The sequence below is a fragment of the Hyperolius riggenbachi genome, chromosome 2 (genome assembly GCF_040937935.1).
Source record: "Hyperolius riggenbachi isolate aHypRig1 chromosome 2, aHypRig1.pri, whole genome shotgun sequence".
Classification (NCBI taxonomy): Eukaryota; Metazoa; Chordata; class Amphibia; order Anura; family Hyperoliidae; genus Hyperolius; species Hyperolius riggenbachi.
Genome location: NC_090647.1, coordinates 123,785,107 through 123,809,627, shown reverse-complemented (window position 1 = coordinate 123,809,627; position 24,521 = coordinate 123,785,107). Strand labels below are relative to the sequence as shown.

The 24,521-nt window shown below is 40.7% G+C and overlaps 1 protein-coding gene across 1 annotated transcript in view; it reads left to right on the top strand.

The window, feature by feature from the left end:
- Positions 1–24,521, top strand: part of COL2A1 (collagen type II alpha 1 chain) — a 97,907-nt gene that overhangs the window by 10,523 nt on the left and 62,863 nt on the right. The window contains exons 8-17 of the mRNA XM_068267330.1: positions 7,062–7,139; positions 9,848–9,892; positions 9,982–10,035; positions 12,908–12,961; positions 13,990–14,043; positions 14,991–15,044; positions 15,258–15,311; positions 16,209–16,253; positions 16,889–16,942; positions 23,000–23,044. Coding sequence (XP_068123431.1) covers positions 7,062–7,139; positions 9,848–9,892; positions 9,982–10,035; positions 12,908–12,961; positions 13,990–14,043; positions 14,991–15,044; positions 15,258–15,311; positions 16,209–16,253; positions 16,889–16,942; positions 23,000–23,044 — 537 coding nt within the window. The remainder of the gene's footprint in view (positions 1–7,061; positions 7,140–9,847; positions 9,893–9,981; positions 10,036–12,907; positions 12,962–13,989; positions 14,044–14,990; positions 15,045–15,257; positions 15,312–16,208; positions 16,254–16,888; positions 16,943–22,999; positions 23,045–24,521) is intronic.

Genomic DNA, 24,521 nt, shown 5'->3' with positions numbered 1-24,521 from the left:
CCTTTAAATAGCCACATGTGCTCCCCTTTTTCTGCTGCTGTAAGGCCTGGTGCACACCAAAAACTGCTAGCAGATCCGCAAAATGCTAGCAGACTTTGAAACGCTTTTTCTTCTTTTTCTGTAGCGTTTCAGCTAGCATTTTGCGTATTTGTGAAGCATTTTTGGTGTAGTAGATTTCATGTATTGTTACTGTAAAGCTGTTACTGAACAGCTACTGTAACAAAAAACGCCTATCAAACCGCTCTGAAGTGCCGTTTTTCAGAGCGGTTTGCGTTTTTCCTATACTTAACATTGAGGCAGAAACGCATCCGCAATCCAAAATCTGCAGCAGCCCGGGAGTATGCGTTTCTGCAAAACGCCTCCCGCTCTGGTGTGCACCAGCCCATTGAAATACATTACCCTAGCGGATCCGCACCCGCAAGCGGATCGCAAACCGCAGCCGAACCGCTCTGGTGTGCACTAGGCCTTAATGTTTCTGCACTCTTCTGCAGAGGGAGGAAGAGAAGCAGAGGCACTTTGGGCATCTAGCGAGCCATCGCTCATGCACGTGGGCTTGCAGCGGCTGTGCTGAGCGCCCTCACAGTGCTGCACCTGGGGACACATGTTCCCCCTTGCCCACTCATACCTACGCTATGGGTGGTCTTTTGGCTTCAGCAGTGTCACACCTGGAACAGGCATGCAACCAGCAGAGTCAGAACACTTGACCTGCATTCTTATGGTGGGTCTGTGACTCAAAGGGTGTTAGAGGCAACATAGATCAACATAACAGCCAGTCCAGAAACCTTTTTCAAAAAGGGAATCAGCAGTGCAGCCTGACATTCATCTTAGTTGCAACAAGTCACCTGTTTGTTAAGGCTCATACACACGGGCACAACTGTCGCCACAAACACGTGGCACACGCATGTCTGGGGCGACAGTTTCCCCGTGTGTATGAGGCGCGCACCCTGAACTGTCGCCGGAGACAGCAGTTGCCGGCAACTTCTGTCTCCGCAACTGTCTCTAGTCCGCCACGCTTTCTGCGTGTGTATGTGCGGACTAGCGACAGCTACCCACACACTGTGAACGGAGCTTCCGGCGGGGGGCCGAACCTTCGGCAACAGCTTCCACCGCGTCTCTGCCTATTGGGCAGAGACGTGTAGACAGCTGTCGTTCAGGCGGAGCTGTCCCCGAGCTGTTGCACACACGTCTCCTGTGTGCTAGCAACAGCAACGAACCGTAGTCCGTGTGTATGTACCATTATAAAATCAGAATATCCAGACTGAAATCTTTTTGCATATATGAATGTGAGGAAATCAACAAAAGTATGGATGACGGGAACAGCCACATTTCAGCAGAAAAAGTAGCTTAAAGTGAACCCGAGGTGAGAGTTCTATGGAGGCTGCCATATTTATTTCCTTTCCAGTTGCCTGGCTATCCTGCTGATCCTTTGCCTCTAATATTTTTATCCATAGACCCTGAACAAGCATGCAGCAGATCAGGTATTTCTAACATTATTGTCAGATCTGACAAGATTAGCTGCATTCTTGTTTCTGGTGTTATTCAGACACTACCACAGCCAAATAAATCAGCAGGACTGCCAGGCAACTGGTATTGTTTAAAAGGAAACAAGTATGGCAGCCTCCATATCACTCTCTCCTCGAATTCACTTTTCTTTTATCTTGTGCATGGCTGAAACTTCTAGTTTTGGTCAGTTCAGAGAAATCTGCAGCTGTTGAACTACAGATCCCAGCTCATCCTACTTTCAGCTTACTTTTTGCAGGCATATTGCATGCTGGGTTCAGGTGTCTGTAGTGAATCATTGTGAATAATGCCCACTCCAGAGTTTGTATCTTCAAAAACATGTAAAAAAATATCCCTTATCATAAGAAGTTGCATATATATATATATATATATACATAAAATTTATTAAAGAGGACCTCCATGCAAAAACTAAAAATCTGTCAGTGCTGCTGTAATGCAAAGCTATATTTACCTCCGGAGTCTTGTCCCACGAAGCCGCCCCGCTCTCCTCCGAGAAAAAACGCCAAGCTATTTACTGCAGGGCACAGAGGGCCTTATTCAATTCAGTTTTTCTCCTGAGTTTTCTGCTAGGTGATTTTTCTTACCTTTTCAATAAAATGCCTTTTAATACTCAAAATAATTTTGACAGTACTTTTACACCCAATTTTTGGTACTTTCTCAATTGCAGAGTGCTGCAAAGTTATTTTAAACATAATATGAAAAGTTATCTCCTAAGAGAAAACTCAAGAGAAAGGGTTAATGGAATATGGGCCATACTGTGCCTTCTACATGGGAACATGAAAGTCCATAGACTTCTACATGGGAACATGAAAGTCCATAGACTTCTACATGGGAACATGAAAGTCCATAGACTTCTACATGGGAACATGAAAGTCCATAGACTTTCATGTTATCATTCACACTACAGTCAGTTGCTGTGCAGTGCATTTCAGCTCATCGGGAGTTAAAGCTCATGGAAATGCATAGAAATGCACAGCAACTCACAAACCCATTCAGGGCTTGTTCACATTTTTTTTAAGCGCTAGCGATTTTAAAAATCGTTTTAAAAGCACTTGTGTAGTGTTCACTTATGTGAGTGTTCTCACATGAGCAATGAGCTTTCTATCCAACCGCAATTGCGTCTCCTGCACCATTTTCAGAGCGTTGCAATTCAATAGAAAGGATAGGGAAATCGCTAAACGCTTGAAAAAGGGCTTTGAAAAGCAATTTCCCGTGTGCTTTTAATGAATAAATACATTGTATTTATTAATTTCCCGGGCAAAGAGAAGTAAAAAAAAACGCTACACAAAAGCGCTTAGAAATGCGATTTTCTATGTGAAAATCGATCTGAAAGCGATTCGAGAAGGGCTTTCAAAATTGCTCAATAAATCGCTCAGCGCTTGCAATAGCGCTGACGATTCATAATGTGAACTAGGCCTCACACCCATTCATGAGAAATTAGTGTAAATGAGCCCTAAGAAAAGCTTAATGCTGATTAGATCAGAAGTGCCCCAATACAGGATACATTTCTTACTTGCTTTTTTTTTTTACTGTAACTATCTGTGTAAAATGTAACAGCACCAGTGAGCAAAGGCATACTTAAAGGGACTCCGAGCAGTGCAGAAACTATGGAAAGATGCATATCATTTTAAAGCTATCTTTCTCCTCTTTCCAATGATATATAAACCGTCGCCCTACGCCTTTTAGTTTTCGCTATTTTCGCAATCGATCGCGAAAATAGAGAAAACTAAAAGGCGTAGGGCGACGATTTAGGAGTCGTCAGAAAGAGGAGAAAGAGAGCTTTAAAATGATATCCATCTTTCCATAGTTGCAGTGTATTACACAGGGCGACTTTTTCTGCTGATTGGAGCTGCTGATTCTGAGAAAAAGTCGCCCTGTGTAATACAATGTAACTATGGAAAGATGGATATCATTTTAAAGCTCTCTTTCTCCTCTTTCTGACGACCCCTAAATCGTCACCCTACGCCTTTTAGTTTTCTCTATTTTCGCGATCGAAATCGCGGCCGCGGCAATTTCGATCACGAAAATAGCGAAAACTAATGCTGGATACACACCATGCGTTTCCGCGTTTGATGCGTCCGTCGATACGCATCGATTTGATTATTTCCGACATGTCTGATTCAAGCTTCGATGGATCGTTAGGTCGATTTGCCATACTTTACATGGCAATCGACCTAAAAATCATCGAAATGCGTTCGGAAATGCTCGGAAATAATCGAATCGACGCATATCGACAGACGCATTCGTCACGGAAACGCATGGTGTGTATCCAGCATAAAAGGCGTAGGGCGACGGTTTATATATCATTGGAAAGAGGAGAAAGAGAGCTTTCAAATGATATGCATCTTTCCATAGTTTCTGCACTGCTCGGAGTCCCTTTAAACTACCACAAAGAATGAAATACCAAATCTTAATAAGAGTTCATTTATTCTGAGTACTTCTGAAAATGTAGTTTAGTGATTAGGGGCCTGATAATAAAAAAGATTTGTACTTTTCCTTTTTAGCAGTTTAAAAATCCATTAGGGTGTATATATAATATCTACTTTTCTAAACTCCCTTAAACCTGATTGGATGTTTGTGACAGATATCCGTGCTGTAGTGAGTCTTCTCCACTTCTTGCAAGGCACCCTTCTCCCATTGATAAGGTCATAAGAACAAAGAGCTGTTACTTATATGTATAAGTAACCCTCTGATATCCAGAAAGAAATAGGGGTTAATAGTCTGGGAGGCTTATGGCACCTGATCATCTTCTTACGATGGAGACAAACAAAGGGTTAAATCGAATATGAAAATATTGACATAGCGTAGAAACACTTAAATGAAATAAACGTTCTAAACTAATTTTAAATATTTTTTAAAATCTAGTACCATAATCCACGTCTATTCTGCAATTTGTTTTTGTTCTTCTTATGTTCTGTTATTCTTCAGTATTTCACCAATCTTGATTGCAGATCATCCTGCAGTCCTCACCCATTGCTTTTGCATGCTGCCAACTGACTGGTAGCCCCATGCATTTGCATGTTTGCATTTCCTATCAAGGCTTTACATTGGTTTATTCATCTGGACCAATGGGAATTCTCAGCAGAAAATTCAAATTAGCCCCAGTGGCCAAGTTCAATTCAATCTCCCTGACTGGTCGTATATGACTGGTCGCTACTGAGACAAATGGACCAATGGGAAGCTGCTGTGGGAAATTCTGATATGCCAATGCCTGTTTCCTGGTCAGTTGGAGGTGTCCAGGTGACAACATGATGGTCATCTGTAAAAAAAGATAGAAGAAATACAGAAGGAGAATATAAAAGAGGAAAAATAGACGTGGATTGTTTTGTGGTATTGTGATAAAATAATTCAAAGCCCTGTGTTTTTCTTTCATTAAAATATTTTCTTAAAGGTGCCTGTATTTTTTGTACTATTATATCCTTAATAATACATATGATTTACCTATTCAGCAGGGTGGGTGGGGCTATTTGGTTACCCTGTATTAAGACCATATAGCATCCTAAATCCCCATACAAATACCTCATGCTTTGCTATGAAGGTATAGATAGGTTCCTTGTCTTTAACAATAGAACAACGGTGCTTTTCATGAAGGGGAGGCATAGGTGTGGTCTCTCCGCCCCTCCAAAGGATAAAATACATGCGGGTCGATATTGGCCAAGAGAGCCTCATGCTCACCGGGTCCACCTTCCTCACTACTCACCCTCCATGAGTAAATAAGGTAATAAGATGGCTGGAGGGACAGGGGCCTCCCAAATCCATAACCCTTAACCAACCCTTTAGCGATGCCTAACCCTTAACACACCCCACCCCCCCATGGTGCCTAACCTTTAATTCCCGCTACAATGATGCAATTAGTGGCATTGCAGGGAAGTTTAGGCGCCTGCAGGCTTCCAACTATATGATTTTCATATTGAGACTTCCTAATGCCGTTATATGAATTTCCCTATGAATTTAGTATTGAGTCTTCCTCTATGTGATTTTTGTATTGAGTCTTCCTATTGCCTTTAAAAAATATTGTGCGCCCTTATTATACTGTGGGCAAAAGCCACTAACAACATTGTGCTGTATGCGATGCCATTTTTAACTCCTTGGCGTTTGTTCCTTTTTACTGGAATACAATATACATTTTTTCCATAGCATATGTAAAAAACCGTGTGAACAGCTATCAGCTATTAATCACTGCAGCCATTGCCTACGCTAAAGGCTTCCTACACATGGGCAGACAAAGGTGGTGAATTCACTGGCTGTCAGCTGTTCCCATGTACTGGCTGGGTGCTTTTAGCGTGTGGCATGGGTGGTGGAGACACAGCCACCGTATTGAGTCCCAACAGAACGAGGCTGCAGCCATGCATGGAAATGACATGTTGCGTTTTCTGTCACCACATAACCCTATCGTGTGTCAAATATTGCCATGTGTAGGGTACAACACTGCCATTCGACTGCCTTAAATTACAGACAAAAGGTGCTTGTGGGCTGTGGCTATGCTTGTGGCTTGTTTAAAAGCAACCTGAAGCAAGAGGTATATGAAGCCTGTCATATTTATTTTCTTTTAAACAGTATCAATTTTTCTGGAATCCTACTGATCTATTTGGCTGCTGTAGTGTCACACACCTGAAACAAGCATGCAGCTAATCTTGTCCAATTTCATTCAGAAACATCTGATCTGCTGCATGCTTGTTCAGGATGTGTAGCTGAAAGTATTACAAGCAGATGATCAGCAGGACAGCCAGGCAACTAATAACGTTTAAAATGAAATGAATATGTCAGCCTCTATATCCTTCTCACTTCAGGTGTGCTCTAAATTTGTAAATGTGGGACCAGGATTGTTTCCTCATTGTAAGATTTATAAATGTCTCAATTACTTCAACGAGATAAAGTGGAGTAAAAAGTGCAAGCTTGTGACTAGACTCCCCTGATGGAATAGGAACTGGAGGATGATAGAGAATGGAAGGTAGTCAGTAAAGGCAGACTAGACATTTAGGACTGAGACCCACTGGCAGCATCTTTGGAATGTTTGCGTTTTGCTGGCCATTGGCAAAGCGCTACGGCAATGGAACCCTATGGGGGTGGTTCCCATGCAGCGCTTGCGCTGGGCGATGTTGATCAGGCTGCAGCACAAGAGCGATCGCATTGTTGGTATGCAGGCCCAAATCATAATCCATCTGGGAATCGCAGTAATACCGTGGACTTCAGCGATTTTGAAAATTGCAGACAGTTTGCGAACTGTCACAAAGCACTGCCAGTGGGTCTCAGGCCTAAGGCTTGTGTCACACTTATTAGAATCGCATGAGTTTTGCCTCAGACTGGAAACGCATGCGAAAATGCAGATGATGCTAGTCTACGGGCTGCGCAGAAAACACATCGCTATTTATTTTTTCAATGGGTTTTTATGAGTAGGAAAAAAATGCTCAGCAAGTTTATTTTTTATGCATGTGTCTTGCTATGAATATTATGTATGGCAGCACTAGCTTAGATCTGTTTTAGATGAGTCAATGTAATGAAATAACTGTTAATGCTAACTACAATGTTTGTCTCTACAGAACTTTGCTGCTCAAATGACTGGAGGCTTTGATGAGAAAGCTGGTGGTGCACAGATGGGTGTTATGCAAGGACCAATGGTAAGAGTGACAACAAAGTATTACCAGAAAAAAAGAATCACATAGATACATATGCATACCACCATGCATAGTGCAGTGCCACATATGTCCACTATACAGTGCTGTAAAAACGAATTACATACATACACATGCCTTACACAGTGCACAGTGCAGTACCACATATGTCCACTAGGCAGTGCTGTAAAAACGAATTACATACATACACATGCCTTACACAATGCAAAATGCAGTACCACATATGTCCACTAGGCAGTGCTGTAAAAATGAATTACATACATACACATGCTTTACACAATACACAGTGCAGTACCACATATGGCCACTAGGCAGTGCTGTAAAAATGAATTACATACATACACATGCCTTACACAATACACAGTGCAGTACCACATATGTCCACTAGGCAGTGCTGTAAAAACGAATTACATACATACACATGCCTTACACAGTGCACAGTGCAGTACCACATATGTCCACTAGGCAGTGCTGTAAAAATGAATTACATACATACACATGCCTTACAGTTTACACAATGCACAGTGCAGTACCACATATGTCCACTAGACAGTGCTGTAAAAATGAATTACATACATACACATGCCTTACACAATGCACAGTGCAGTACCACATATGTCCACTAGGCAGTGCTGTAAAAATGAATTACATACCTACACATGCCTTACACAATACACAGTGCAGTACCACATATGTCCACTAGACAGTGCTGTTCCAAACATCCGTTCTGAGTCACCGACATGGACCTAATAGATACATATGCATACCACCATGCATAGTGCAGTGCCACATATGTCCACTAGGCAGTGCTGTAAAAACGAATTACATACATACACATGCCTTACACAGTGCACAGTGCAGTACCACATATGTCCACTAGGCAGTGCTGTAAAAACGAATTACATACATACACATGCCTTACACAATGCAAAATGCAGTACCACATATGTCCACTAGGCAGTGCTGTAAAAATGAATTACATACCTACACATGCCTTACACAATACACAGTGCAGTACCACATATGTCCACTAGGCAGTGCTGTTCCAAACATCCGTTCTGAGTCGCCGACATGGACCTGATATGCATAAAGAAAGTGATTATTATTATTATCATTATTATTTATGAACTGTATTAATATAGCACAGAGGTCTTGCGTAGCACTTTACAGAGTCTTGTCATGTCACTGACCGTCCATCAGAGTGGCTTACAAATATAATCTAATCCCTGCCATAGCCATATGTCCTTATCATGAACTAAGGCCAATTTTGGAGGGAACCAATTAACTTATTTGTAGGTTTCTGAATTGTGTGAGGAAACCGGAGTGCCCAGAGAAAACCCACACAAAACGGAGAACATACAATCCTAAATTCTGACAATTCTGTTTTAGGTACCTATTTTAAGTCAGTGACCCAAACTTATTGACATGAGAAGATGCCAACCAACTAGCCCTACAAAAGGAGGACAGCAATTGCAGCCTCCATATTTGTCTCATGTTGTACTTCATAGAGAACATTGTTCTTTTAAAGGACCACTTTTGCCAAATTTTAAAATTTAAAATACATGAAAACATGCTGTAAATTACTTTTCTCCTATGTTGCAGTCACTTACAGTAGGTAGTAGAAATCTAACAGAACTGACAGGTTTTGGACTAGCCCATCTCTTTATGGGGGATTCTCAGGGTTTTCTTTCTTTTCAAAAGCACTTAGTGAACGGCAGTTGCGCAGTCCAACTGTCAGAATAGTCTGCAAACAGGTAGAATCTTGGTATAGATCTTTTGTAAGGAATAGAATTAAATACTGAGAATCCCCATGAGGTATTGGACTAGTCAAAAACCTGCCAGTTCTGTTGGATTTGTACTAACTACAGTAAGTGACAGCAACATAGGAGAAAAATAATTTATAGCTAATTTTGCTCTGGAAGAATCATACTTCTCGTTTTTATGCATTTACATGTATTTTAAATTTTAAATATTTTATATTTAATTAAATGAACTTACATCAAACAACAATATCATTATTGTTGATGCCCTTTGCCACACTGCTGCATGACCCTCACAGGTTAGTTTGGGCACCTGGTTGTCTGCAGAGGAGATTATGGGATTTGAGCTCCACAGTTCCTGAAGAGCTGGAAGTTCCCTCAACCTTTTAAGTGAAATTCATTCTGACGTTCTGTGTAGCTCCGACATCTGCACATCACAATGATAACAATGTCTGCAGTGCCCCCAACAAATAAGCAGACAGGCTTGTAATAATTATACAACCACACAAATTAGACCTAATTACGTTGATGATTTCCTTTCCCAAACTAAGTCGTCCATTAAATAAATCAATAAAAGCAGCCACACAACTGTAAACATAATGCAGGATTTGTTTAGCCCTGGACTGGAAATCTCCAACATGCAGACATCAGCCGATGCTTCATAGAATCCCCTCAGAATTCCTCCAGGAAACGTCTGTGCTACAGCTTTTTTGGCAAGCACTAAATGAAACCGAGAGCTGGTAAACATGGCCGTCGTCCAGCCAAAAGACTCTCAGAAGCTGCCCTAAATAAATATAAATGTGTTACTGAGTAAAAACAAAAAGCATACAGTTACATACCAGCCGTGAGGCGCACAGAAGCCCTTTGATTCCCTCTCTCAGTAATACTTCACTATCTACTTTATATTTTAATCATGTTTTCTTTATATTTCAGGGCCCCATGGGACCTAGAGGACCCCCTGGACCAACAGGCTCCCCTGTAAGTATTTGCTTATTGAAAACGTCTCCTGGAAATTCATGTATAAGCCTACTGTTTCTGTTCTAACCATTAATTCATTTGCATTTTAGGGACCCCAAGGTTTCCAAGGCAATCCCGGTGAACCTGGAGAACCTGGTGCTGCTGTAAGTTAAATAGATTTATTTTATTGGGCAGCTACACATAAATACACATTTCTTTGCTAAAATACGGTGTTACTACAGTCATAGTTTACATACTAAAGTGCTCCTATTCCATGAAATATATCAAATTATATCAACATGTTTTGTTTGAGTAATCACCACTTATAAACTCCCCAAATCAAACCATATAATACTTTTCTCTTGTATATTAGCACTTTTGTATTAGTAGGTGGGGACTATTGGAAATACAGCATTTAGGGTTCCGATAGAAAGGGAAATACATACATGTCAGGAAACCATTTGTTTCTTTTTACTACCATGGATCATTTTTTTCTCTTGATGCTTAAAGAGAAACTCCGACCAATATTGAACTTTATCCCAATCAGTAGCTGATACCCTTTTTTACATGAGAAATCTATTACTGTTCACAAACAGACCATCAGGGGGCGCTGTATGACTGAGATTGTGGTGAAACCCCTCCCACAAGAAACTCTGAGGACCGTGGTACTCCTGGCAGTTTCCTGTCTGTGAACCTTGTTGCATTGTGGAAAATAGCTGTTTACAGCTGTTTTGAACTGCCAAAAAACCATGCAGCAGCTACATCACCTGCCAACAGTAAAAATGTCACCATGTAATAAATGTCAGAATGTAAATAAGGGATTTAAAAGATTTTGCAATGGGCAAACACTGACTAAATCATTTATACATAATTATTGTAAAAATGAAGCACTTTTTTATTACATTATTTTCACTGGAGTTCCTCTTTAAAGGGGAACCCAAGGTGAAAGGGATATGGAGGCTGCCATATTTATTTCCTTGTAAACAATGCCAGTTGCCTGGCAGCCCTGTTGGTCTTCTGGCATAAGTAGTGTCTGAATCAAAACCTTGGAACAAGCATATAGCTAATCCAGTAAAACCTGAGTCAGCTGAGTCAGAGAACCTGATTTGCATATGCTTGCTCAGGGTCTATGGCTACAAGTAGACACAGGCTCAAGAGGACTGCCAGGCAACTAGTATTGTTTCAAAAGAAAATAAATATGGCAGCCTCCATATCCCTCTCACCTCGGGTCCCCTTTAAAGTTCAAGACATGATTTATTGAGTCATCTTTGGTCTGGAGATCATCTGTGATTGTGATTCTACAGCCTTGATGTCAGAGAGAGATTTCTGGAAAGGCTACATAGGCCCAGGTGTAGGGCGGTTGCTTGCTAAGGGGATGGCTAGACATGGACGAAGGGTTTCTCCATATGGAAGAGGAAGCTGCAAATGGGAAGCAACAGATGGAATAGGGAGGCTGCCCACGGGAGGTGAACATGACAAAGGGGTCCTGCTGTATATGGATGTTATACATAGAAAAGGGGGTGCACTTGGAATGGAAGGGCGCTGTTGAAAATGGAAAGGAAGTCAAAAAAAAGTTGGCCTAGCAACAGAAAAAGTATAAATTCGGCCTTGCTTGACCCGTTACTGGTTGGGATTCAGAAAGCTTGTTTTTATGTCAGAGCATAATGAGATTTTCTGACAAATTAACAAGTTAATGTTTGTGTGGCTGGAGACAGTTTTGGCAATTCTCACCCACTGTGAGAATTTTTCTTTTTTTCAATAAGCCCCGGCCAGCTTTGTAGGGTCAAACAATATCTCCTGTATTTTTTTTTTCTTGTGCTCAAAGATGTCTTAGTAAATCAGTCATGTGACTTTTCTGCCACTTCCAAGCACACTGTTTCTGATGTAAGCCTACTTGGTCCACCATATTTATGAATAACATTTTCTTCATCCTCCTTACATCTACACTCATCATTCATAACATAAGTTACATGTTTTAAGAAAACAACTGTATTCTGATTCTGATTGAAGTGCACAGTCATGTGACTCTCATGTCACTTATGTTTCGAGCCAATCTCCAGGCTGGAATATACCACTTTACAACTCAGTAATGAGAGTGTTCACATGTGGTTAGATGGCTGGAAGCACTGAATACAGAGAGTGACTTGAAGGTTTGTGGGTGTGGCTGCTGCGGGTGCCTGGATTACATCATCCTGCTGCTCAGGCTGCAAAGGGGCAGGCATAGACTGTGAGGATTGCTGCCTATAGCAGTGACAGTCTGTAGTGAAGGAGGGCATGTTTTGACCAGACACTTTAAAGGGCATTTATTTCACATCAACTTATCAAGGAGCTTCTGCGAAACAGAGACAAGGTTTGAAACTGCCTGTCTTGAATTCTTAAAAGTGTTTCTAATCCAATTTTGAGAGGCATATTAGGCTGCAGATGTAATTTCCCAGAACCAAAGACTAGTTTAAAACCACTACAGTGCTTTGCCTACACTTGTTTCTTTCAGAGGGACAGGGCCGGATTTAAGGCAAGGCCACATAATCCATGGCCTAGGGCACCACATGATCAAGAGCGGGTGGGCAGCAGGCTATAGTGTAGGGTCACCTAGCTACCTATACTGGAGGGAGGTGGGTCATCAGGCTATCTATACAGAAGGGGGGAAGGTCATCTGGCTTCTTATACTAAAGGAAAGGGGGAAGAGGTCATCAGGCTCTCTAAACTGGAGGGGGGGGGGGGGGGGGTTATCTGGCAACCTATACTAGAGGGGGCGGCTGCTGACATTGGCCTTGGGTGGTAAAGAGTACATATCCGTCCCTGCAGAGGGAGAGTGTGTAGCGTTCTGCTCTTTGGGATTTCTGTTTGCTATATTGCTATAGTTTGTCAACAGCTAGTACACACAAATAGATATATGTGTTTCACCAACATAACATAGCATGTAACAGATACCACTTCCAGTCACTGTGCAGTAGAGGGAGCACTACTTCATCTGTTTTCAGGTTATCTGAGGTTTGTGCAAGTTGTATAACAACCTTGTGTTTGTTTTTTCCTTAGGGCCCTATGGGTGCCCGTGGTCCTCCCGGCCCTGCTGGAAAACCTGGCGATGATGTAAGTTTCCAGATTCTGTATTTATTCGTTTGGATAAATAAATGTAGCCTAATGCTTAATGCATGTGCCATTACAACTGTACATATCATGCAGATAAATAGGACAAAGATTGCGCGTACGTGGATTCTCACCAACCATCACTTTGGCACAGGGTGAGCCGTATGACAGCTTGCCCTGCTGCCGCACAAATTCCGGGTGGCATTAATTACTATTCCCCCTCCGAGTTGTAGCAACTCATAGGGAGAAGTAATTTGGAGTGCGTTGATCAACTGCAGCCGAATTACACTGAGGTGTTCAGGTTAGGCACAGCGTGGGGAAAAGTGTGTCGAAATGACCTGCTTCTAAAATAGCGCTGCTTAGTAGGATTTATAAATAAAGTCAGCAAGAAAATGTTCTTTGGTGCAGAATTTATAGCCAGCCTTAGTATGTTTACATAGTGTTTATAGTGGCAGATTAGGCTATTACAACTCCCAGCTATTTCCTTGAGTATTGCTTATAGGTCAAAAAGACCCCCACTGACCATTCAACTGGCAATGGTAAAAACATCTGCATGGTGACTTCACCTGTCTTTCTCTAACTACATATAGCAAAGGTGGCTTTTAGCCATACTGCTGGGTCAACTGTGAATTGCTGGTTGGAGTGATAGCTGTCAAACATTTACAGACACAATTAGGATACAGAAATGACCGTGTGCACTAGAATACAAAGAAATATATTTTTATAGTGTTATTCTATACCATGTTCTGGCATGATACTAGTTGGATAGTATACTGGTTAAGAGCTCTACCTCTGACACTGGAGACTTCCTGTTCAGTAAGCCAGCACCTATTCAGTAAGGAGTCATTGGGCTAGACTCCCTAACACTGCTACTGCCTACTGAGCATGTCCAATTGGCTGCAGCTCCATTACTTTGAGTCTACCAGGAGAAAGGCAAAGTATAAACGTTAATTGTCTTGTCTAGTTGAAGTTTCATAAAAGTTTACTGTTTCATGTGAATCTTTAAACTGACCTTCGTTTTATTACTTTAGGGTGAAGCTGGCAAACCTGGCAAATCTGGTGAACGTGGACCCCCAGGACCTCAGGTAAAGTTGAACCCACTAATAGATTGTGAACTTAAATGTGCAGAACTCCTTCATTACATAGATAATAATGTAAAACTTCCAACTCCAGTCATTATAAAACAGCATAGTGTGATATAGTAACATGGTTGACATTAATGCAATGCCAATATGCCACTGGAGATGTCGATGGAATCTGACTGAAATTATACCGAGAAGATGTCCCGTTCCAGGTTGAGACATTTATTGGGGAATTATGCCAAAACCCACTAATGAAATGATGACATCACATGTGGAATATATCGTGCTAAACTGGTGGACTATGTGATAAGGATGTTGTATATGTATGAGTAATGGAAGTTCCAGCATATTCATGGAACAGTAAAAGATCACGCTCTACTGGATGAACTCTGATGCTAATGAAATCGCTACTGGAACGTTGCTTCAGATCATGGAGATCATTGGGCTACAAGTTTGGTGCACTTACTTGACCAATGGACACATACTACACAGGTTAAATATTAGTTGTATGTGTAAGAAGCATCTTCTTCTTGTGGAATACCAGTGTGATCCGCTGAAGAGACTGATGGACATCCAGTTGCGTTTGTGTGGATACAATGTTAATATTGTAAATTGAAGCTTTGCTTTACTGATGGAACCATTGGACAATGGAGATGATATCCTACTTGTGGAACACCAAAGCTTTTGAAGGACGATACTTCGTTGTATGATGCAGGTTCATTTGAGAACATCATGGCCCAGGAGTGGAACACTGAAACTTTTATACCGTCACGTAGTTCTAATAATAGATGTGGCATATTCGGTTATCCATTATGCTGTCACGATGACTTTCTGGAATACAACCTGTGTGGACCTGATCAAAATTCTGTGTCATGTCATAGTGATTATTACAAATTTTTGTTTAATGGTGTAAACACTGCATTACTTAATCCTGTCTGTTTTTTTTTTAGGGTGCTCGTGGATTCCCTGGAACTCCCGGACTTCCTGGAGTAAAAGGACACAGGGTTTGTATTAATATTTCTATATAACTACATTACTTTGTTTGATAAAACATTACGTAATTATCACTTACAATTCAAACATATGACATTTGAAATTAACTTTATGGCTAATGCATTATTACCATTTAGCCTTCATTTTAACCATCACATTTATATTACAACTCTGTGCACTGGTAACCCAGATGTATGTATGCATAACTTGTCTCTGTGTTTCAGGGTTACCCAGGTGTGGATGGCGCAAAGGGAGAGGCTGGTGCTGCTGGTGCCAAGGTAATTGCCTGTTTAGTGTAGCTTCTTGTAATTCATCCTTTTCCTATACACTGATGATGTTCTTAAGTATCTTTTTAGTGTATTTTCAATGACTCATCCTATGGTTTAAAAATTGATGAAGTCAGAGCCTTACTCTGTAGTAGTTCCCAGTATAAATATTGAAGCACGAAATTTGGCTGCCAGAGAGCTGCAGAAGTTTGGGCGCTGCCATTGGCGCCCGTATTAATATAATTTAGCAGCCCTTCCTTCTATAGCTAATATTTGTATAGGTGCCTATGGCGGCTCACAATATTTAGCATTTCTTTTGGGAGGGGGGTGGGAACAGTTAAGGCTAGGCATGCTGGGGGTGGGGTGGTGAAGGTTAGGTATCAGCAGGAGGGAGGTTGGTTAAGGTTGGGCATGGTGGGGCAAAGGTTAAGGTTAGACATTGGGGTTGGTTAGGGTTAGGCATTGGAGGGGCGGGACAGTTAAGGTTAGGCTTGCGGGGTCGTGGTTAAGGATAGCCATCAGAGGGTAGGTGGTTAAGGTTAAGCATCGGGAGGGGGGGTTAGTGTTAGACATCGGTAGAGGAAGGGTTCTGTGTGAGAATAGGGTTAGATTTAGCTGTAGCAAAATATTGGTATAATTTATCGATATTTTACTATCGTAATTTGCACTTTATAATAGTAGAATATTAGTAAATGTACTAGTGTTCTACTAGCTGATATTTCGGGCGTCCACATTTTGGGACGCCCTTCTTACATTTATGCATAAATATACTGTATGCCCAGGTTTTAAGTTTAGACATAAATGTTGTTTCCAGCAAATAAAGCTGTAAAGTTGATATTGAAACAACAATATTCACTGAATCTTTATGATGACAAACCTTATTAAACTTGTCATGTTTGCTTCCTGTAGGGTGAAGGTGGTGCTCCTGGTGAAGCTGGTGCTCCTGGTCCAATGGTAAGTATTTTTGTTATTTGGCATACTACTCTACACCACAATACAGCTTTTGACATTCCACTGTAATTTAAGGGAAATATAACATTTGTTATCAAATTGACATAAAGATAATTCAAAGCTGCACTTTTTTGCAGTTACATTTTTTTCTTTATTATTATCTTCCCATTACAATTTGCAGCTAGCTGAGAACTTCCAAAACTGACAATCAGCACAAATTTATCTCCATTGTAACCATGACAACAGTACTCAAAAGTACTGTTACTATGGGAGTTCCCCATAAACTCCCCACCTTCCAACAGGAGTAACAAGTAGCTCACAGCAAAACCCTTGTTACTCATTTTCAACACAACGACTAATCCATTGATTTGCAGTATGGATTTGAACAGCATACGTTTCAGCACATAAATTCAGCACATAGATTCAGCACATAGAATCTCCACCAATCAGATGATATAATGACACCACAATCTGTTAGATAAACCGATGCTCACATACATCTCTCTGTAGTGGTAAGGCCTTCACATCGTGGAAGGCTATTTTATCTATATTATCTTAAAACTGCAAATGTATGTCATTGGAGGATGGACATTGTCTTTCATAGATGTGAAACACTAAAATGGTCATCTGATTTTTAGGGTCCCCGTGGTCTGCCTGGTGAGAGAGGACGTCCTGGACCTTCTGGCGCTGCTGTAAGTACTAATCAAACCATTCTGATTCTGATATAGAGATAATACTGGGTTTGACTAAATTTTAAGATACATGACATCTTAATTCAAAGCCAAAAAGAGCCTGTAGATGCAAACCAGTGAACACACAGTTGAAAAAGCAACACTGGAATAAAAGCCCATTAGAGACGACTCATCCCCTAGCATTGGACTTAAAATAATCATGATGAGGCACATAGCGGAGGTATGGAGGCTCTCATTCTTCAGGGCTCTTGAAGTGGAGCTGTCAGCCATACTATCTCAGAAAAAAACACATATATAAGTAGATAAATACTTACTCTACTTACATAACACGTGTATTGCACTTTCGACATTTTGATTTTAGTGATTTTACTATAGTAAAAAAAGTGAAAATCCTTCTTAGGATTTTCCATTTTGTCTGTGTCTATCTTGAAGCCAATCCTGACATCATTTCCTCCCTTACTCTGTCTGTGTATCATTGCCCGCCTCTCTCCTAGTCTTCAGACATTCCCACTAGTACAGCTCTGCAGTAGAATGTGCATTAAGAAATATTGGCCAATCAGAGAAGAACAGAGGTGTGAGAGGGGAAAACAGGAGGGAAAGAGGCTTCAGCCAGTCAAGCTGCATTAGTTAAGTATGAGGGGAAAGTAAAGAAGCAAAAAAGAAAACCCAGCATGCCCTGCAACTTCCTTTTTTGCAGCAGATGTACCAAATAAGAGCCAGGGAAACTGGGGAATGATGTTTTATGGAGAAAGAAAACAAGAGTGAATTTTAACTTCTGGATTGCCTAATTAGCATCCTTATTACTTGTTTACCAGGTACAAATAAAGAATTGATTTTTCATTTTATGCCCGACAGTTACTCCTTAAGAATCACTATAGCCTCGATATCATCATTAGATTACCACAGAGGAGAGTAACTGTTCCCATATTGTAAAGCCATATAATAAGACCAATTAATCAAATACTGCAGTGAAGTGTCCACTATTGAAAGTAAACATGAAGTGAAAAGTAAAAGTCAAAATAAACGTACACACGTTATACTTACCTCTTGTGCAGTCTGCTTATCAATCGTTTTCTCCTCTCCCATGTCCAGTTTGTCCACATCAATGGAATTCTCTGTTTTACTACTAGCAGGGGTGTAACTAGAGTGGAGCAGCACCTGCTATCGCAGGGGGGCCCAGAGTTTTGGGGGGCCCCAGCTGCTGACCTTCCCTTCCTCCGATACTGGAGACAATACTTCAGATCAGGTGTTTTGTGGCTACACTTGTTGTGGGTATGAAGATCATGATGGCAACACTTGTTTTATGACCCTTGTGAGATGAGCCTCACAGCCGTGAAGAGCACAAAGGGGAGGCAAAGGAAGGGGTGGGAGCATTAAGGGCCCCATCAGTAGGGGTGGGGGGGCATGAATTATAGTTATGCTACTGCATACTAGTCACATTGCCGTAAAAATTAGAACCATGTGCAAAGAGACACAGTAACCTATAATAAACAATCATGTTTCAATGAAGGTAGGAACCTAATAGTCCATCATGTGGACTAAACTGATCCTGGCAATTATGTAACCATTAGGCCTTATCCCTTCATTTTTATAACCTGCACTAGATCAGCCTAAGCCATAATTAGTTGATACGGGCAATTAAGCCCATGGTTTGTTAAATCAAGACCAGTAGTCCGTGAATCACCGGCAAAGAAACTGAAAGTTGGTTGAACTTGTGCCAATAAAAAAAAGTTTCCGGTATGTATGTAAAGAGATGTTCTGATTCTTATGCAGTCAGCCATCTAGGAGACAGTGATTGTTAGCAGAGTACCTCAGCTAAGCGTGACAGTTTTCACAGAGGCCTGGATTATAAACTGTTACATCTTTGAAGAGAGGAAAACTTGACATAACTTGCATGGAGAAAACAATTAAGGGGCGTGAATAAGGATTATATATTTTCATTGAAGGCACCTCCTACGTGTGCAGGCTAGTCACTCCTCAGTGGAATGAAAATATGTGTTTATAATCATAATATAAACTTCCGACCGAGACTGAATCATGAATGATTGAGGCAAATCAGCATACTTCCTTTATCTAAGTCTCAGGGAGGAAAGAAAACAGTTATCTGAAGTAATTTTCCTGTGTAAATAAACATGAAAGCATTTATAGAAAATAGAACTGATCAAACTCTTGTTAATCCCCTGCGGCTTGCAGGTCAGAGTTAACATTCTCTTGTACTGTGCCTGTCTGTGTGAAGATGCTCTTTGTTTGGGCTTGTCTCCAGCATTCTTCTTTACCTGACATGGGCTCACAGCTGCCCTCCGCTAACCTTCATAGTCAACATTAAATCTAGAAGATACAATGGGGTTGATTCACTAAAGTTAAGTAAAACTGCAGAGCACAGGTACCCGCGGCAATTGTACCCTGATACTTACACCAGTTATTTACACATGTTGCACAGATAGAGCAACTCACATTACTTAGGTAACACACACCTTGCTAGCAAAGTGTGCGTTACCCAGGCAACACGAGTTACGCTGTTTGCGCAATTTACTTTTGCACCTGGTTTAAGTATTGTATTTGCACAGGTGGCACGGTGGCACCTGTCCTCTGCATGTATATTTCAGCAGGGGACAGCCCACTAGACATTTCATGAAACTTCCTACCATGCAGTAAGCATGTTTTTCTTCTACCCCTGAAAAGTTAGTGTATCTCATGATCTTACCAAAGGCCTTTCTACACTTTTTGCTGTGATTTCAAAAATAAGCATGTTTTCCCAAGCAAAGTCTATTGTTCTCCAGGGATAATAAGTTATCTGTGTTTTCTGCCATTAATGGGCATGACCGATCATTTCCGATCAATTACCGTGGGGAATGGAAATGATCGATTGTATTTTAGATGGCCACCTTTAGATTGGCATTTCTGTTTATGCTGTTGATAGAGGAGGTTGAAACTATACGTAGCATCCAGTGTAAGGACCTACAGACACCAGCTTGAGTTTTGTATTGGCCCCCGCAAGCAATCTATACAAAACAATTGATGTTGAGCAACTAAACCAACAAAGGAAAGCCGCAGCATCATAAAGGGAAACTGAAGTGAGGGGGATGTGGAGGCTGCCATATTTATTTCCTTTTAAGCAATACCAGTTTCCTGGCTGTTCTGCTGATCCTCTAATACTTTTAGCCATAGATCCTGAACTAGCACACAGATCAGATGTTTCTGTCTGAAGTCTGACAAGATTAGCCACATGCTTGTTTCAGGTGTGGGATTCAAACACCACTGCAGCCAGAGATTAGCAAGACTGCCAGGCAACTGGTATTGTTTAAAAGGAAACAAATAGGGCAGCCTCCATATCCCTCCCACTTCAGGTTCCCTTTAAGCAGGGGAGGGGAACAGTTTGTTAATGACAGGGCATGCGGGAAATCTCCCTATAAGGCTCAACCCCCGTCAACACAGAACAGAAAATCTAGTGTCCATTGGGAAAGGATTTTTAATTTCTTAAGTATCTCTGAAGCTTAGTAAGTAACATAAATTGTTAATGGGATGTCATAAAACCGACTTGCATGCAAATTGAATGCAAATTGTATACAGTTTGATTTTGGCTGACCCAATTACAAGTGGCATACAATTGACATTAAATTTGCCTGCAAGCGATGTTTGCCATCTCACTGATCATCTCTGTCTGGTTAGCTGGAAATAAATAATAGTCAGGAAGCCATAGACCCAGTCTGGGGAGCTCTAAAAGTCCTGTTTGAAAATTATAAAAAAACATCCATAAGCTTTAAAGCATTTACCACACTGGCATTTTTTCCAAGGTCTGGTTAACATTTCACTGAATGAGCGTTGCCTGCAGCAGCTAATCTTACATGTTATAGCATGTAAAGTCCTTTTCATGTTTCATTCAGCTTTAGTCATTGCTAAAAGTAGGGAAGCCACATTATAGCAGTTACTGTTCATTTGCCTCAGTATGAGCTTACTACATTTGTCAGTTCCCTAATTTCCCCTATTACGTCTGATCTAATAAATGTCTCCTAGATACACATTGAAAATAAAATTGTTGCAATTCCACATTTCACCCACATAGTGGCAGTATAGAGACAGGTTTATAACTGTGTGCAGTGTAACATTTGCACCACTATGTGGCAGCGTGGAGACAACCACATTTTTCACAAAAATATTGCTGTGCAAGCACACAAAATGTATTTACCCTGTTCATGATGTTTAAACAGTTAAATTTAAAACCTGATAAAGTGCGGTAGTTACCCGAATTGTTCACATTTATAAACTTTAAAACATCAAAAACCAAAATAGCATAGTTAAAAAGTTAGTGTTAGTGTTGGAGATAAATAACTGAAGGACAAATATTAAAGCCCAAACTAAGCATAGGTCACTGTAGGCAAGATGATTAATAGCTAAGATTTTGCAGTTATTTAGTCTATAGTGACTGATTTACTTTATGTCGTTACGCATAGGCAACTGCATTATTAGTGACTCGGTATTGGGTATTACCTGCATACTTTAACATTAATGTGGCTGAGGGTGCCAGAAATGGAAGTGATGTTTCTCTGTAGTTAGCTGATACACTGCCACGTTTCTAGACATGGGCAGAACCACATTTCCGAAAAGGCCTCAATGGCTTGGGCCTTGGGTGGCTGCTATCCAATGGGGTGCCTGGAAGTAGAAGAGGGGTTGCTGCATATGAAAGAGAAGGCTGCAAATGCAATGGAAGTTGCAAATGATTAGCAACACATGGAAGAGGGGAGCTGCTGCCCAAGGGACTGCTGTATATGGAATCTATACATGGAAGCGGGAACTGCATATGGAATGGGAGTGGGCTTAAAACAACAGGGAGGGAGGAATAGTGCACCATTTCAAAAGTATGCTATTTGTACTATTAGTAAATCCAAATAGTATGGGTGAATTTTTTTTTTACAATTTCAGATATAATGAATTATTTGTAAATTTTACCCATTTCAAACTACTTAGAAAAAGAGTCTACAGAGTCTTGGTTATACAGCACTGACGGGGATCGGCTGATGCCGGATAAGTGTGCTTTCTGGTTGCTTAAGACTCAGTGTTAAAAATAGGCCTAGCTAATACAATATTATACTCCACTCTATATACACACCATGCAGTCTGTATTACGGTAAATGCTAAAATACAGTCATTGAAAGTATAATACCTTTTTGGGACCCTGTCTTTAGGCACAGCAAAGCCCCAAAACAGCCTCAGAGGTTGATCTTCACTTCTGTTAGTACTGCCAGCAATATGTGCTGGTTGGTTGAGACTGCTGGTTACTTAGTTGAGTTCTGGATAACTTAGACTCTACTGTACGTCTCAGCAAGCAGAAGGCAGGATTATCCTCACTGAACATTTGCAAGGTGGGAAACACATTATTGCCCTAAAGTAGTCCCTCAAGGCTTGATTATTGCAGTTGATAGCTGAATGTAAGACAGTGTTGGTCAGGATATGGCTACTCTTTAGGTCCCACTCTTTCAAAAGAGCACCCCCTGTACTAGTACCATTTATGTCTATTAGCTTAATAAATGTCGTAAATGACCCATCAGTCATCAGATGTAACATATAATACACATAGTTCCCAACTATAAATCAGGCATTTCAGTATAACTGTTAACACAGTATGTTATCTGATCAAACATGATTTACTACCTGGCAGAATGCATGTATGTTACTATATACACCGTATGCACAAATAGCAATCCTCTCTCTCCAGCTCTCTAAACCGCAGAATGTAAGGAATTCAGCTGTCTGCATGTGAATTATGATCTACAGATGTGGCTATTATCAAATTAGTGTATGATAGATTAGTCTTTTCTTTAGCAAACGTTCCTTGTGATATAATCTATAATAATGACTGTGTAATAAAACAGAAGAGAGATCTCCAGCTTCAGATGTAAGTCAGTGAAGAGTCATATTACAGAAGGAAGATTATTCATGTGCACTGTCCACTGTAGGGTCATTTGTAAAATACACTTATGCATGAATGTGCAATGTGGCAGGCAGAAGTTATTATATGTAACACTGCATATGTATTAAGGTATTTTGTTTCTCTTACAGGGTGCTCGTGGTAATGATGGTCTCCCAGGTCCCGCTGGTCCACCAGTAAGTAATATTCCAGCTATTCACATATCAGCACGTCCAACACATCTCAAAGAAGCTTCACAGCATTACTAGTATAAGACAATGGGCGGAGCCATGTAGATGATCTTTTTATATTCCATGGCTAAGTTTGGTATCTACAAGTAATGATATATAGCCAGCCTTAGGGCCAATTCATATTACTGCTTCGAACCAAGGGCAACCACCCCACGCAGTTGCACGGTACTGATAAATGAAGTATACCAAATGGCTTAATATATGTTCTATGGCTGCTTGGCGGCACAGTGCGATACCTTAGCCTGAATATATCAGGAGACATTTGGCCATAGTTATGTCACACACACCATAGACTTCCATGTAGTTGCCATCATGTCACCAGGATGCTGAGAACTGCTTTGGTATGGCTTGGCACTGCTGCATCCAACACCCATGTGAATAGATCCATAGATGTCCTATCATTTAAAACCTAGTAAAAACATTTCAGAAGATTTTTTTTTTTTAATAAGAATCCACTGTTGATCATGTCCCCTCTATGCGTTCCACATGAAACAAAAGGACAAGACCTTGTTCTGATGTTACTGCTTTGATGTCCACATAAAGAAACATTGGCCCCGATTTGCAAATAAAGAGAGCAGTGGAGAGCCTGGACTGGATTTTTTTTTTAAAACTGCTTGCTGTTAAATAGAAAAAGTTTGCAACCCTCACCTGTATCATATCAAACATTAATAAAGGTTGGTAAAAGATGAGTGACATGATGGATGAGCAATTTCGTTTTGGAATAATTCAAGGAGTATCTGGATATATAATAAAAAAAAAAACCTACAATGTAGGTGCAATAGTTACAATTACTCATGTTTCACTAATCCTCACTGGGATAGGATTCAGGTGAGTGTTGGAAACATTTGTCCCCAATAGACAATTTTTTTTTAAGAATTTGGTCCAGGTTTGCCACATAACTCATTCTGTTCACTGTTGTCCAATCTTAGTTGTCCAATCTTAGTATATCAGGGCCATCGACATACCCAAGTTCACCAGCAGGAGGAACACTAGATAAAGGCCGGTGATCAGAGAGATCCAGGGCCTTGCTAGAGATGATTAATTAGATTGTAATTTTACCTACTTAATGCACATTTTGTTCCAATTTGTAGCAAAGATTGAAATTGGACCAATCCAAACTGACAGTAGGTGCATTGGTTTGGTCCAATTTCAATCTGCAAATTGCTCATTTCCCACTCACAGCGACCTAAACCTAAATGGCTAGTTTGCATTTATAAACCACTATAACAGTATTATTTTCCTATGACAAAAGGAAGTCTTGTTTGTAGAAAGCATCCACGAACTTCCTCTGGTGATTAAATCTCAAGGTCATTCTCCCAGGAGCATTATGGGAGATTGATGTCATATGAAAACTATGCATGCTGAATCATGAAGTATAGGCACTTCCATGTGGTCCATCATAAGAAAGTAGATGCTAGCCAAA